Genomic DNA, 17,406 nt, shown 5'->3' with positions numbered 1-17,406 from the left:
AGAGAGTCTGAGTAATTTTCTCTTTACCCCTGAAAGCTCAGGATAATTATTTTTCAGTCACATTAACTCTTATGGTTAAAATCTTGATGGGATTTTCATACTTACCCGAGAGTCAGAGGCCTAGGTAGTTCTATCTGTGCACAGTTTTCAAGGAGGGACCCAGAACCATTTGTATTTAGCAGTATTTCACTGAATGAATTGTCAATCTGCGCTCAAACTATGAACAAGGATTTAAAAAATCAGAGAACAGGAAAACAGGAAACTTCTCAATGTTGATAGCTTAAAAAATTTTGATGTTACAAAAAAAATATCAGTTTTCCCAAGATATGAGCTTGGCTCACTCTTCGGTAAACCCACGTGGGAGTATCTGAGAGCTGCTTACTTAAACATGTGGCACCAGGCAATTCAAGCAGAACAATTTTTGTTTTTCCTCAAGTGAACCCCAAAATTAAGGGCAAAAAAATCTGGCCCTGGTTCGTGCTGACTGAAATTAGCCAAGCATTCTTCACTAAAGAATCACTAAATCACCACTACCCTTTAAAACTTGTAGGTTTGTTATTAATGTCAGGGATGAACAAAAAGTACATTTGATCCATTTTCCCTTGTAATTCTAGCCATCCCATGTCCAGTAAAAGGAAAGTAAATTTCAACAAAGTGTGGTTACACAGTAAACTACAGGTCCATGTTGGCTTTCCAAGAAGAGTGTCTATGAAATCTTAAATAATTGATATCTGCAATCTTGGACCTGTTGTTCTTCTCCTGTCTACAAAATAGCTGAGTTCTTCTTAAGTGTACTTTTATCTTAAACTGTTTCTCATTAAGTATCCTTCCTTTTCTCAAGGCCCAATGGAAGCCCAATGGCACACAACTCAGAGGGCTGGCCAAGGGGAGACATGTGGTCACTAACAGGGACAGTTGGCTGGACAGACAGCATGGCAACGGGAAGAGGGACAGCCAGACTGGTTCTTTTGCTTCCAAAGTGTTGTTTCCCTTCTCACGTTTTCACTTAACGCTTGTCGAAGGAGCAGACTTGGCTACGTACTTTTACTAATAAGAAGTATTTTTTTATGGCACTATTTTTAAAATAGCTATTCAACATAACAATCTTAATTGTAATGCACCAAATTACAGTTTTCAACAGTTTAAGTGAGCATATCCTGTCACCCTCAGCACACATTTGATATATACTCGTTAGATATAGATGGATATAGCAATATCCATATCTATATTTGTCAACACACGCGCGCGCGCACACACACCCCACACACTCACAGCAGAGCTGTAAGACTCTGCTTAATGGTGTGTAGTAAATTTTGTGTCCCCTTAATTGACATGGGGATTAGTTACATGGAGAGTTATGATACCGTTTATACAGCGTACTGGATTTGTCCCTGTCAAAATCTTCCAAGCCACAAGGCTATGGTGGGTCACCGTTATATCTCAGGTCAGATTTTGTCATCAGACAGGAGGACTGGTCTGTGAGGACAGGGGTAGAGGCCACCACCCAGGTACAACCCAGTGTGAACAGCTTCTCACAGTGCCCAGGCTTCTGCTACTGTCAGACCCAAAGGATTTTGTTTGAGTAACTGTTCAAACGATTTGGATTCTATTTTTGTAAAACATAGATTCCCCCAAAGAAATTCAATAAATAAAGGACTTAGCCACGGAATCATGGAAGCAGAACTCCAGTTTTTAACCTTCCACTGGGATTGGGGCTAGACCTGCCCCATTTCAATTTTTACTGCAATTGGTCTTCCAGGAGCCAGAGGGCACAATGACCCTGCAAGCAGGTCTGGCACAGACTGTCTTTCTGGTCACAGTGGCTCTCTGTGTGTCATTGAATGAGGCTGGAGCTGTAGCTGAACCCATAGCTGCTTGACCGGGACAAGGTCTGCTGGGGCTCTTCACTCTGCTCCGAGGTGTAGCTGGGGAATGTCTGTGCACGAGACATCTTGGAGGAGCCAAACCCGTGACCTGGAGAGAACAGAAGAAGGAAAAGGTGTGCCAAGAGTCAGCTTTGGAAAAGCAGGAAGATATTGTGAAACAAACAAACAAAGCTCAAGTCTTCAAATCCTCGATACTTAGCTCTAGGTAAATAAATGCAGGAATAGTGTTTGTGCTTCACTTTATTGCGCGCGTGTGTGTGTTTTCACAAGACCCTCCATCAGCAAAATCAAAATTTAATAATTTGTTGAAGGCTAAAATTATGGTTAACATTTTTTTAGCAATGATAATTTTAAAATTATGGTCTGTATAAAGATTTTTGGTGATACTGCACACTTAATAGATTGCAGTATAGTGTAAACATAACTTTTATATGCACAAAAACACCTGGTGTGATTTGGGTTTATTACAGTGGGATGACCCCAAGCTGCATTATCTCCAAGGAACCTGTAGGTAAAAGTGAAGACTTTGGTGTCTTGCTCCTTCATGAGGTAAACATGTCATATTCAGGGCTCGACATTTTCCTCAAGTGTGTCTTGCCAAAATTCTGGATGCCAGAGAGCAAGGTAAAGTTTTCCAGATAAATCAAATTTCTAGTATCTTCCAATATTTACAACAAGTGCAGAAAAACTTTCCCAAAATAAAAATACGCTGTAGGGTAAAGAAAATGTCAGGCTTTTCTGCCCTTCCGCCATCAGGATAGATGATGGATCCTTGTCCTGAATGCATGCCTGATGGCGGGCACCTGGAATAGGGTGTGGGCATAGGTAGATGGGATTCAGCTGAGCTAAGACTGTGCTTTTTAAGGGCGGCGTCACGGGGACGCCAGCAGCAGCAGTAGAAGCCGAAGCAGAAGCCGAGAAGCAGCAGAACGAACGCCAGAGAGTCCAGATAGAGTGAAGACTTGCTGGGGGCTGGGAGGCCTGCCAGCCTCCCAGCCAGCACCCCTGCCTGCCATATGCCTGGTGAACCCCAACAAAGGACCTGCAAAACCACTAAGGACTCTGACTCCTCCTTTACCCGGTCTGCATGGGATCCGAAAACCTGCACTGTGCCCAGTCCTGCCCTTTACAACGCTGTTGGTGAAGAACCTGTAAGCTGCTTTCTTTTCTTGTATATTCATTTCCACTTACAAAAGCAAATCTTAACTCTGTCCCTTTTTAAGCAGGCAACCACACCATTATCTAACCAGAACCTATCCATTATCAAGAAAAAGCTCTGATGGTGAAGCATTCGCGGCCCTGGCTCACCTGAATGCACTTGTGAATCAGTGAACCCACATCATGAAATGGTGAAACGAAACCATAAATCTATGATTGCTGAATGGTTGACCGTAGAATCACCTATCAGATACACTTAAAGAAAATACATGCATGCTCAGTAGTTTGGAGGAACTCCTGAGATGAGCAGTTTGCCTAACATAACACAGATGTGGCTACTGAATAGTTTGGCGGCGGAGTGCTGATAAAGTAGCGAGAAATGATGCATCGAAGGCTTCTGATGAGCTTTTCAGGGGCCTCCCCAGGCTTTTTCTTAACCAGTAATTAATTATCGTACATCCTTGAGAATGATAGGTGTCTAATAGATGAGCTTAGCGGGGAGAGAAAGAAAATAGATTTGCCCTTCCAAAGTGTCTGTTTCATCCAAAGGAAGAGATGTATCGAGTTTGACCAGTATTTTTCTGGACCTCACTGCGAGGAATGCAAGGAAGACAACCCTTTGAGACAGATACCTCACTGGGCTCTGCAGTTGCTCCTGTCCTTGCAAGGTCAAGCACTTAAAACCAGTTTCATTGTCAGGTGTGTTTGGTGACTTGGAAAATATCCTTGCAAGCCCGAGATCCAGGGAGAAAATGTAAATGAATTGGGTAATAAAAGGCTAATTAAGCTGGTAGAACCTCTAGATGTTAAAAAAGTCATCAGAGCAAAATCTTTCTTTCTAGATAAAACTCACTTCAGATTCACTGTTGGCCTGAATCTCTTGCTGATTAAAACTCAACAGGAGCAGATCAGAGAAGAGAGACTTGGGGTGTTTCCTCTGTCCCACCCTCCACCCACCCCATGCTCTGGCAGCTCAGCTTCCATCTCAGCTTCCAGACTTTTCTGCTCCCTCCCTCTCTCGCCCAGCTCTCTCCTGAGCTACATTTCACGTCTTCTCTTTACTCATGCAGACCCAAGGGTGGCCATGCTTCCTTCCTGCTCTTGTCCATCTGTCCCAAGTCCTCATTGGTTCTGTAACTTTACACACAGCTCTATCAGCCCATTAAAATCCCATAAAATCTTGGCTGAGTGTGGCTTCTTCCCGTTGGAGCCTGAGGATGCAATGTGGAAAAAGAAGCTGGGAACAGACTCCTGGAGAAGGTGGGAGGGAGCTCAGAGCCAAGACAGCAGACCCACAGCTGTCTCCGCTAGTTAGTAGGCGTGAGTGTCTGTGAGACGTAATTTGTCCCTGGGCTTCCTCTGTTTCCTTCTCTGCAAATTCTGGACCACGTGAATGGCATGATAGGGCTCATTTGAGTCTGCTTTCCATGAGCGTGAATTGAATTTGACCATGTCAAGTGCATTATAGTGAGACACAGATACGGGGCATCTCCCTGGAGTGGCCAGTGAAGATGTCCCTGAGGAGGTGGGGGACATAATGTTTTGACATAATGTTTACATAATGAGTAATCTGATATGGAAAAACTTACAATTCTAGCCATTTGGCCTTCTGATCTCACCGTTGACTTGCAAGGGGATGATTCACACTTCCTGTAAGTGGCATTTCTGAGCGCAAACCAGCGGCAAATGCTAATATTAAGACTATGTTCCTGGTGTTGGTTTTATCCTGTTACTTTAAAAACTTCTAGAACTACCTGAACGAAGACAACATGGAGAAATACCTGTAAAGTGCACTGAGTGGGGGCTGAAAGCTAAGCCTTAAGTTGCTGTAGGGGAAGGTAAAAGTATCAGGCTTTTCTGCGCTCCCGCCATCAGGATAGAGGAGGGAACCCTGTGGTCCTGAATGCATGCCTGATGGCGGCACCTGCAGTGGGCACACCTGGGCTGAGAGACTGAGTTTATAAGGGCAGCGTCACGGGGATGCCAGCAGAAGCCGAGAGAGAAGCAGAGGAGCAGAGAAGCCGAGAGAGAAGCAGAGCCATGAGAAGAGCAGAGAGAACGTGAGAGAAGGCCGGAGAGCCCAGAGTGAAGACTTGTTGGGAGCTGGGAGGCCTGCCAGCCTCCTGGCCCCCCAGCACCCCTGCCTGCTGTGTACCCGGTAATCCCAATAAAAGCCTGAAAAGCCACTGAGGGCACCAGGACTCCTCCTTCACCCGGTCTGCTGGATCAGAAAACCTGCCCTGTGTCAGTCCTGCCCCTACAGTTGCCCATTCAGAAGAGTCTGCTTTTGGACATGGACTTGGCTCTTGAATCTTGGGTTTAAATGGTTCAGCATGAAGCAAATATTTGCAAAACGCAGGCTAAGATGTCCAGGCTGCCGCAGGGCAGCCAGAGGGAAGGAAAGCCTGGCCTCTCGGGGAGGGTCCACGGCGCAGGGCTCCGCAGGGTTGGAACAGGTAACTGTGGCCGGCACAGCCGTGTCCCTGCCACCGCCACCACGGTGGGCTTCAGCGTCAGACAGGCCTGAGATGTTGCACATTTTGTGCCTCAGTGTTCTGCGCGGGGAAAACACACCTTCCCAGGTGCTGGAGGGCTGAGTGAGGCGGACGGGGGAACACAGGTGGGGTCGACATCCCAGCAAGGTTCACTCTTGCCCTGTCTGCTGCCAGCGGCCACGTCCACTTTTCTGCCTCCCCCCGCGGGCCGCCCCTCCCGTGACAAGCTCAAAAACATCTCCTTCAAGGTCAGCACCGTTCTCTTCACCACCCTGCAGGCAAAGTCTACTCGAATTGGAATTTAAATGACTTCTCTTGCCTCAACCATTTCTTTACAGCAGTTCACAAAGGATGCTACTTAATACTGCTCACAAAAATACCATGACCTCTCTCAGAACTGGACACAGGAAGGCGGAGTAAGTGCTGTTTGATTTTGGCAACAGTGAGTGTGAGAACAAAAGAGAGAAATAATTAAGCATTTTCTCAACATTCGTTTGAATTCTGCCCCCAGGCACTGTTGACAAAACAAAACAAAACAAAATTCAACTTTGTGGCTTAAATGAAAAAACTGACTGGAACAGAACCACCCACACTACTAAATAGAGATGATTTAAATGTTTTCTAGACTCTCCCTGCAGCTCACCCCCTGAAGACAGGCCCAGTGAGTATGTCTGGGGTCCCAGGGGAACTTCCATTTTAAATCAGTGTATTTACTAATGGATACTTGTTTGTCTTAAAAGTTCTTTTGAATTTTGCTTTCAACTCCATTGTACATTCATATTTATTTTAATTGAAAATGATATCTTGCACTCCTTTTGTTCAGGTAACACTGACCCTGGGGAACAAGCATTTCAGAGACACCTGTAGGTCTGAGATAATCTGAGCTGACTCTCCAGACCAGCCCCAGGCCCTGTCCCCCTGGTATGAGTCCAGGCCCCACACTGAAAAACAGTTCCATTCCATAAAGAAAGAAATGTGTTAGATAGTGAGACAGTCAACACATTCCTTTTATTGTAACATCATCATATGATTCCTCTCAACTCTGCAAACTTAACTATTATCACCTGGAAACACAGGTGAATTCTCCAGAGCTGTAAAGGGAAATTTCCCTGCAGCCTCATAAAAGGTCCAACCAGTTACCAACCTGGAGGAACACAAACGCAGCAGAAAAGAACAGCCCCGGTGGAGGGCGAGAGCAGAGGTTAGCACCACACCTGGGAGAAACCTGGGGAAAGACAGCACCTGAGGAACAGAGTGTGTCCTCACTTCACATCCTTAGCAGGTCCTTGGGAAGCCTAAGTGAAATGACTCGTAACAAAACCACTTTTACCACAGCTTTCCTCACAATAGATAAGAAATAAGTTTAGGATATTACGAGCCACGTAAACTTCTATGTAAAGGCCAAACAATTCTAACAGGCAACAGCCAATTGTATCCATCATTCATTCATCCATCCATCCTTTCACTCATCCATCCATTCATTCATGTTCCAACCTGGGTGGAACCCCACCAGCTCAGGGTCGAGGGACCCCAGGCTGGACAGGACACCCTCCATCTCAGGGCACCTCACATGCACCCACACTCGGCCTGCCAATGAGATGTGCCCTTGAACCTCACATGCACATCTTTGGGGTGTGGATGGAAACTAGAGTCCCTCCTCCGACTCCCCAGAAAACCCACGCAGACAGGGGAGAAGGTGCTGGGACGTGTCTTTTCTCGTCAACGCTCTAAGGACACGAGGTCCTGGCCTGGCCGGCCTCGCTAAGTGTGTCATAGCTAAGTCACCATCGCTCATTCCTTCCTCGCTGGCCCCCAGTTTCCTGAACTGATCAACATCAATTTTACCCTGTAGCTAAACTAGAAAGGAAATTGCTTTTGCAGGGAGTCAGGAGGACCCCAAAGCACACAACGTGTGGTGATGAATCGCTAAGAAGCAATGACCCCAGTAAAGCTACTTACTTTGAATTTATGCGTTTTGCTAGTTTGTTAGAATCAGGGGTTGGGGAAAGGGTGTTGTCTTTATGGACAATAAAACAATTTTAAAAGTAGGAGGGAAAGAAAACACAAAACAGATGCCTCAGCAGGGAGGGGGGAGCGTGAGTGACGTCATCTACAATTGGGCCTCCGTGCACACGAGGGTTCGCCTCCCCAGGAGGTGTTTCTAGCCACAGGGGGAGGAGTTGTGGGGTCTGTAGGACAAAGGAAGGATGGAAGAATGACTTGCCCGGCAAAACAGGGGTCTCGGGGGGCTCTGCCCGCAGCGATAGGGGGCCAGGAGGTTTTCAAACAGGGAGTTTATTTTTACTTAGTCTTTTAGAATTGAGGTTGCATCGCCCTTAATATTACGCACGAATCAAGTGCGCATCAGTATCGAATCCATCATTGCGTGTACCCACCACATCGAGTGCACCACCAAGAGTCCGATTCTAAGCTTCATGGTCGAATTAGCCCCTGGTACCTGTTTGACTCACCCCCGCCTTCCCTTTTTGTTATGGGTGTTGACAACTTGTGTGTTTCTCATGCTGGTAGGTAAAAGCTGAAACCAAAAGGTCAAGAGACCCAGGACTGAGGAGACTGTCTTAGCTGTGACCTTTGTCTATTAGTCAAGCTTGGAAATGTGAGGGCTGCTCCTACCAGCTGCCTCTGAATTTGACTCAGTTTGAACCAGACTATGCTTTGGTCTGGTCGTGAGCTTTCCTGGGGGTGCTTCTGAAATTCCTGTGGAGGTTCCTGGTTCCTGAAGCTTCAGAATCCTTGCCTCGATCTCTTAGGGATCCAGGCTCAGGGTGCATCCACCAGGAATAAACATCGATGGTTTCCACCCAGAAAAAGTTTGCTCAGGACCTTTGAAATATTATTTAAAAAAAAAAATCCTCACATCAGTTCTGTAAGGTGATGTTGCTGATCCTCATTTTATAAATATGAAGCCTACAGGTGTTTAACAACCTGCCAAGCTGGTCAGAGCTGGGGCAGAGCCAGCTCTAGGTTTATTGGAAACTAAAGCCAAGCACTGTCCTTAATATTTCACTGCATTTCCTCATAGAACTTTCTTTTTCCTATTTTATTATCTTTCTTAAACTTTATGACATGCAATTTACTGGTTTTATTGTTTTTCTTACCTTCTATTTATTTATATGCATTGAGGAATAATTAGAAATAATTGACAAATATAACTGCATGTATATATTTTTAGTTGGGGTTTTTTATTTTTGTGTTGAGGTGACATTGGTTTACGACACTGAATATGATTCAGAGGCTCAGGATCACCTTCTTCAGATGTGCGTTACCACACCCACCGCCCAGGCCCCCAAGGCCCTCCACCGCAGTCCTCTGGGCCCCTCCACACCCTGCTCTCCACCCTCCCCCTGCCATAGTCTCTTAATTCTGTAGTTAGATTTCTATGGTTTGTTTTGGTTTAGTCTTATCTGTTCCTTTGTCTAATTGCATATACTTAGCGTGTATAACATGATGATTTGATATACTTAAACATTGGGAATGATTATGAAGATCAAGGTAATTACCACATCCAGCACCTCACGAAATTAACTCATGGGTGTGAGTGTGTGTGTGTGAATGCTTAAGATCTACGCTCAGCAACATGCATGCACATAGCATCATATTGTTAGCCATGGCCTCCAGGTCGTGCATTAGAACCTTAGAATTATTCTTATAACTGAAAATCGGTACCTTTAGATCTACTTCACCGTATTTTCCCTTCCTCTAGCCCTGACAACTGATATTCTATTCTGTTTCTTCATAGGATTCTTTAAACACAGGTCTACCTTCAGGAGACAGCAGCTTCACAGGGGAATAAACACCAGTTTTTTCAGCCCAATTCCTAAAGACTTGATTGAAATGCCTCTAAAATCAAATATGTTGTCAAGACCAAAAACTAATTCAAGCCAGTGAAGTTATGTGTTAACCTGCTCAGACCACGTAGCAAATACCACAAATGGGGCGGTAAACAACAGGCATTGTTTTCTCATGTCCTGGAGGCCAGAAGTCCTGGACCAAGGCAGTGGTAGGGCTGGTTTCTGGTGATGTCTCTCTCTGGCTTGCAGAGGTCACCTTCTCGGTGTGCCCAGCCCTCTCCCTTCTCCTGTGTGCATTTCCCTGGAGTTTCTTCTCTTCTTTTAAAGATGCCAATTCTGTAGGATCTGAATCCCACCCATATAATTTCATTTAATCTTAATCATATTTCTAATGACCCTATCTCCAAATAGTCACAATGGGGTTTGCAGTCTACCAAATGGATTTTGAGAGGACATGGTTCAGTCAATCTGCCTGTTCTATTCCCCACTCTGTCTCTGGTGAATCCTCTTATACCCCACACCTCTGGCCTGTACCCCAGTTCTTGTATGCATAAATAAATAAATCTTAAAAATAAGGATAGAGATCTGAGTAGACATGGCTCCAAAAAGATATTTGCATGGACAATAAGCACATGAAAAGATGTTCACTTTCTCTTATTATTCTTAAAGAAATGCAAATCAAAACCACAGTGAGATATGCCCTAACACTATTCAAAGATAAGAAACAACAAGCTGAAGAGGGATCAGCCAGAAGGGAACCCTTGTCCACGTACTGGTGGGAATGACACTTGGTGCAGTTACTGTGGAAAACAATACGGAGATTCCTCAAAAAATTAAAAATAGAAATTCCACATGATCCATTTATCCACCTCTGGGTATTTTTCTGAACTAGGAAACATGAATTTGAAGATGTACATGTTCTGTGTTCATCGCAACATTATCTACAATAGCTGAGAGTAGAAACAACCTAAGTGCCCATCAGCAGATGACTTGTTAAAGAAGATGTGGTCTGTCTACACAATGGAATACTACTCTGCTATAAAAAAGATGAAATTCTGCCATTTACAACATGGGTGGAACTGGAGGCTAGTATGCTTAGTGAAACAATTCAGACAGAGCAAGACAGAATTGAATGACTTCACTAAATTGGAAACACTAACAAAACAAATGAATGAACTGAAAAAATAAAAAACAATTTTTAAACTATAAAACCAAATTAGTGCTTCCCAGAAGGGAAGGCAGATGGAAGGTGGCTATGTCGGGTCAAAGGGGTCAATTATACAGCCAAGGACAGAACTGGACTTTCAGTGCTGAGCCTAATGTAATATACACAGATGCTGGTTTTTCGTGACGTACATCTGGCACTTCCATTGTGTTCTCACGCAATGTCACTTCAATAAAAAATTTAAAAAGATCCTACTTCATGGCTTGGGTTAAGTAGAAAGTATTTTCAAAGGTTAGGTAGGTCACAGGAAGTTCTTTGCACAGCACTTACCTCTATAAATCTTCCCTACAAATTAATTGCTTATGTCTGTTACCGTAGAGGAAGACGTCCCAGAGAAACACATCTTTAACGTCTCTGATCGCAAAGCCTCATCCATTCCTGCAAATCTGCTTGCAGGTTGTGTACTGAAGCCACTAATTTGCTCATAGGGACTCTAGTCTATTTATAATGATATGTCTGGTCTCAACTTTCATTACGCAGAGTTCCTAGTTTTTGAAAGAAGAACACATCACACAAGAGCTATCCAGGGGCAAGTTCTACTGGCAGAGACACAGGCGCAGCTGCTGCCTCTCCCTGGCCAGGGCCTCGGGGCACTTGCACGAGGGGCCTGGCAAGGTCACAGGCCTGAGCGACTGAAGCTGGCACTTCGACAACACGAACACGGAGTTATGGGGCTGGGGAAGTCTCCTAAGGGATCCAGGGGCTGGTTTTAGGTTCTAAAATATATCACTAAATGGAGGATGAATGAAGAAGACATTTGATCTGTTTCTAAAATTATCATTAACGCCAATTAATTTCACTCTACTTTCCTGCTTAAGTCATAGCGTTAAATTTTTGATACCATGCTAGCCATAGAAAGTACTATTTTTCATAAATCACAGAGGACATCAATGGAGGGGAGAAAACTGGGTAAGTTTGCAACTGTGCAGACTGGACTGTTATGCAAATACATTCATATAATAAAACAGAAAAGAAGACTGAGAGAAACTGCATTAACCAAATATTAAGTCTCAAATGACATCCATATGTGTCTCTCTACCTGCCTTCTAAGTAAATAGAAAGATGAGATCGAAGGGGAAGATGAAATTTCAGAGCTGTAGGTTACAAAATCTCTGCAATTGCATCGAGTTCAACCTAAAATACATTTATGCAGAATAAAAATGTGGTTATTATAAGGTTTTCTGCCGCCTGTCACTTTTTTTGGCTTTTATTTCAATGATTTATTCTTGCAAACATATTCTGATGGTAGCACGACCTTCACATGGAGAGAGGACCACAGCTCGAGCCCTGGGAGCACCACAGATGGGCCTGCAGGCTAATTGCTTGGGGCTAATTTTAGCCCGTGTCTCTATCCTTTGTTGCTTCTTTATTTGCAATTTTTTTCCTTTGATGAGTTTCAAATCAAAGAAGGCATGCTTGTTTGTTCCAACGAGACAGTGCAGCATGAGCATGAATACAGGGGCCATTCATCTCTGCTTGTCCTGCCGCCTCCAACTCCACCCCCAAACCCCTCTGTCTCTGTGCAGTTTTCCCTTAGGGGAGCCATAGCTTGTAAGATGACTTGGGGCTCCCTCCCCGCTCCATCCTCCTGCTCTTATTTTCTGTAATGCCCCCTCGCTTTCCCAGGTGCATTTCCTAAATAATGCAGACACGCGCCTCTGATTTGCAGCCACACACCTCCCTGCTGGGGATGACAGAGGCACCGGGCAGGCAAGCTCATTCCTCTCATTTTTACAGGTGTCAGAATGGGCTGCCTGAGCTCAGAAATTATAGCAGAGAAGAGAAATAACCCCTCCCTGCAACTTAACCTTCTTACCTGGTTGCTCACACCCTGCTTCGTGCATGCCTCTCTGAACAGGCTTTTGCTTCACATGTCAAAACGTCATCATTGCCCCCCACCCCTCCCCCCTTATCTTCTGAGCTGAGCTAACATAACCTTAAAAATACACTATTTTTATTGCTGCGATGCAGCTCGGCTCAGAAGCATCTATCTCGTCTGGCCTACTTATTCCACTTCTGCTCTTGGTTCTGATTGCTGCCCTGTGTATTTTTATCAGCTTATGTTTTTATTGATTTTCTCAAGCTCTCCAGTTTTCCCTTCTCTTCCCCCTGAGGGTCGGTCCCTCCCACCTTCCCTCAACTCTGAGGAGCCCTTTGCCGACACCCGCTCGACCTTCTTGTGTGGAGGTGCCCCTTCTGGATGACCCCTCCAAGCTGCAGGTCCCACGCTTGGTCAGAGTAACAGAAGGTCCTATTCCTTTCGGGCCCCAGGACGCTGTCACATACGGCTACGTCGCTTAATTCTTAAGACAGCCTCGAGAAAGAGGAGTAGGTGTTGTTCCTGCTCAGAGAAACTGATGCTGGAGAAGTAGGAGTGACTTTGCCCGGATTATTTCGGTTCAAGAGTGTGGGAAACCTGATTGTCTGATTCTTGGCTGCCGTTTGCCTCCTCAAGTCACGCTCCAGCTGTCCCCTGTGCTGCTCCCCACGACTGCTGGATCTCAGAAGTCTCATGTCAAATCTGAAGCCCGTTTTCCCACCATGGGATCCCCAAGATGAAGTTCAACTCAGCTGTTAAAAAGGAGGCCGTTTCCCTGAAGTCTTTTCATTTCCACCTACGAAGATGCCATAACGTCCCAGAACGGCTTCTGTTTAATTTTTTTGGCTATGTCTTAAGGCCTAATTTTATCGGGACTTCCCTAAATCATATTCTTTTGTACAGAAATGTCAAGGACAGCTCCAAGGAGGCCCCTCAGTACCCCAGAGTAACAACCCAGCTCCTTACAGTTTTTCCTTAATCCTCAGTTCTAATTTCCCCGCCAGGACTTCAAGACAACTGCAAAGCCCACAGTAGCAGCCTTTTCATTAATTGTATTTAGATTTTTCCCTATTTCAGGTCTGTCTCTCCCGCGCCTCCTAAAACAAAGGTGGATACGGACAACGATGAACCTTGGAACTTCTCACGTCACTGATGTCTCCCCAACCTCAGCCTCCACGTGCATAAAAATTAAGTCTTGGCACAGCTGCGGGTTTCGAGGTCCCGAGGACCTGAGTCAGAGCCTGGCGTTGACCCATCCCTCCACGTCGGGTGTCAGCTCCTCTCTGATACTTGCATCTTGTAATGTGTTTCTTCTTACATCGCTGCAAGGCCTGGGGGAGCGAATGGCTGGGTAGGAGGGACGCCCCAGTAGGGCTATACACGCTGGTCACTTAGGCTGGGGCCAGGCTGGACTTCAACCTGTGCCCCTCCAGAGGGCGCTGGTGAGCAGTTGTCCTGCAGAGACCGCCTGGACATTTCTTTGGACCTTGGGGAGCTAACAGCGGCTAGCAAGTTGTCCACATGTCAGCCGTTGTCATTGGCAACTGTCTGATCTAGGATGCACGACTATTCTTCAGTCTTGCAGGGAACTTTTTGCTCTCAAAAATGTAAATGTGAGGGCCTCGCGGGTGGCGAGGGTTAAGACACAATCTATGAAGCTGTCCACAGCCACTGCAGCATGAGTTCGATTCCTGACCAGCCAGGGAGCTGACCCACATGGTGCAGCAGACCTCTCCCTTCTCCCTGCTGCTCCCCTCAGCAGTGCATTTCAGTGGCTCCACCTGTTCCACTCCCCACTCTGTCTCTGGTGAATCCTCTCACCCTCTACACCTCTGTTCTGCACCCCAGCTCTTGTGTGCATAAATAAATAAATCTTTAAAAAATTAAAAAAAATGTGAATGTGATTTCAGCCCCCAGAATTTCTGGTTCAGTAGTTCCAGGTGGGGTATTTATGAGCAGTTCCCAGGTGCGATGGATGTTGCTAACTTGGCGACCACACTTCCTAAACGACTGGCCTAGATGATTTCTGAATTTCTTTAAATTGTTACTGCTTGTGAGCAGGAGTAACAGATTGTGGTCACTGCTGATAAAGAGGCAATAAAACCATGCGGCTTGGCACTAGGGAGGGTGAGCCACAAAGATGGCCAGCGCTCTTCTAGTCTCCTCCCGCGTCTCCTAAGCAGGTCTGCAGAAAACTTGATGTGCATCCAATATTCATTCTATTTTCCATCCAAATATATAATGAACTTGATTGGCCAGTGTTTACATTTTAGAAATTTGTAGAGACATAAGGGCCAATTTACATACAATTCGATTCCTGACTGAGTTAGTCATTTGAACGTTAAATAACAGCCAGCTTAGTGGTGTGAGCTCCAGTTACCCAGCCTGCCTTGTACAATACTGACCCTTAAGGTTGGTGATAACAGGACTACCGGGATTGATAAATGGGATTTATACTGTAATTCTCTATCTCAGAAAGTTAACCCAAAACGCATTTATTTGGACCATATAGCTTATTGCCAGTGAGGGTAGCAGCTGCAAAATTTATGTTTCTTATCTATTCTTCTGCTGGGTTCATGGATTCTGAGGGAAATAATCCTATTTTGCTCCTTCATACATACAGGGTAAGCTCATTAATTATACTGAGATTAATGTGGCATTTAGTGCAGACACTAAAAATGCATTGCATTGAATATTTGACCTTTTACATTATTAAAAGTTGGAATGGGCTAAGATTTAACATACAGCACAAATCTAAAAATAGAACTAGTATGCGCCTGAATTTTTTATATTTTATTCAGCTGCTTTCCAATAAGAGTTTATAGGCAGCAAAACCACCTAAAAGACATAAATGAAACTATGTTTTAAACATGATGGATGCCACTGATGACATCACTATTCTGCTGATTATGATGCAACAAGCCCCAGCTTTGGCTGGGGCGCTACATGTTTGTGGAATAAGCAGTCCCCAGGTGAGAATGATATTAAATGGGTACAATAAAAAAAGTCAGCTTAAAACTTCAAAGTACAGGGCTGCCTCCCTGGTGGCCTAGGAGTTGAGTCTCAACACTATCACCACTACACTGAGTTGGATGCCTGGCCAGAGAGCTGACCCAAATGGCTCAGCAGACCCCTCCTGTCTTGCCTGCTACTCCTCTCAGCAGTGTATTTCAGTAGATCTGACTGTTCTGCTCCCCACTCTGCATCTGGTGAATCCTCTCACCCCCACACCCCTGGACTACACATACACAAAACAAAAACAAACTTTGAGATCTACCCAAAAAGTCTTGGAAGACTTAGGGTTTATGAGTGAGAAGATCTATTTGGAAATACTCTGGTCTGTGTGGCTTTTTTCTTTTCTCCTCATGTCTGTGGGATGTTTCTTAACAGTGTCATGGTTCCGTGGAATACTTAGTGAAGAATGTCCAACTATGGAATAGTTTGAGTCAAAACCATGGCACCAGCTATTTTGCATGTGAGGGCTATTATTTAAACAAGGGCTACATCTATTTCCTCTTGCATGGGTTATTTAATCAATATTCCTATCTCTGGGATCATTACTTCTCAGGACTCACTTCTTTCATGAAAACCTCCCAATGGCCTTCTTACCCTTGTCCTCCCACTCTTATTTCCCCAAGAAAAGCCATAACAAGGGAATAAAGCCAACCCACGTGAGTGCTCATGAATTTTCGTCCTCTGCCATGAAAATACTCTGCAGTGATGTCTTATGTTCCACCAACATGTATGCCTCTGCCGGGTTATGAAACGACGTCTCTTTACGTGCTGCTCAAGTTCTCCTTGTTAATGGCACTTGATCATGATCGTTAAGAGACTGAGTTTCCAACCCCGCCACCAACAGCCTCCGTGTGGCGGGCGCCCCGAGATCCCCTCTTACTTCTTCCACTTAAAGGCTCCATGTTGCTTTCTGGGCACGAGTTAACCTTGACCCTTCCTCTGTTGCTAAACTTCTCCATTCTTAATTTTTATGGGACCTTGTGGATATACCCTTTGGTAGATACCTCACCCCCAAAACGAAAGAGAAAATTGATGACTCACACACCTTACCAGCACCAACTGGAGGTTTGTGTGGATATTTGAGACAGCAGGACAAGCAGATATGTGAATGTGGAAGAAAGATGTTCTGAGGGAGCTTAAAGAGCAGCAAGGCTTTCAGTCTAAGACAAATGAGCCCTGGAGATATCACCTCAGCATAATGACTACGGGTAACGACACCAAGTGTGGACTGGAAAGTTGCCAAGTGAATAGAACTTAAAACTGCTCCTTACAAGAAAAGATGTGTAACTATAAGGAGTGATGGATGCTAACTAAACTTACTGGGGCAGTCATTTCACACTATGTACATACAGCCTATAATTATACAGCACATGTAAAACAAATACTATGTCATGTGTTAATTATATTGCAATAAAAAAAGAAGCAGTTTGGTTGGAGGTTGAGCTGAAATAGTCCTGAATCTTGGTTCTCTCTGGAATAATTCTGGTCAGAGGTTGGAAACAGATAGCAGCAAAAAATCCTTGTTCTAAAATATTCAGGTGAGCATACACAGGAAAGCAATTTTGTGAGCATAAGCCTCAAATTTCCATCAGATAGACTTAGGAATAGAAAATAGAAAAAATGAATTCATAGTTTATCATAGTCTGTCTTTAAAAATTCTTTAAAATTAAAATCAGATTTAAAAGAAATAGCTGACAATTACATATGCACATGCTTTTGTTACTGTAGATTATGAAAGCTCTAATGTTACATAAGAAGTAAACTGAAGAACTTAACCATTCCATGATATAACTGCAAGGGAATTTTCTAAATTTCAACAGCATGTTTATGTATTGATCAGCTTGGAAATCATAACCCCACTTTGGGGTAATGCGTTAGTAAATGAAAAGTCTGGTTCTTTCATTATCTCCCTGAAAATAACTTCAATGAGACTCTTCAAATCCTGTGAACCCACCGCTTCACTTACAAAGAACCAACTACAAGCAAATTCCCCCCA

The 17,406-nt window shown here is 44.5% G+C and overlaps 1 protein-coding gene across 1 annotated transcript in view; it reads right to left on the bottom strand.

Moving 5' to 3' along the window:
* Window positions 1-1,834: 1,834 nt before the first annotated feature.
* Window positions 1,835-17,406, bottom strand: part of DOK6 (docking protein 6) — a gene marked incomplete at both ends in the record, with an annotated part of 324,914 nt that continues 309,342 nt past the window's right edge. Inside the window, one exon of the mRNA XM_084252328.1 lies at window positions 1,835-1,974. Coding sequence (XP_084108454.1) covers window positions 1,835-1,974 — 140 coding nt within the window. The remainder of the gene's footprint in view (window positions 1,975-17,406) is intronic.

This window comes from Talpa europaea, assembly GCF_964194135.1.
Source record: "Talpa europaea genome assembly, chromosome: 13".
NCBI classification, from domain to species: Eukaryota; Metazoa; Chordata; class Mammalia; order Eulipotyphla; family Talpidae; genus Talpa; species Talpa europaea.
The sequence above is the reverse complement of the archived record's forward strand: the minus strand, read 5'-3'. Positions and strand labels throughout refer to the sequence as shown.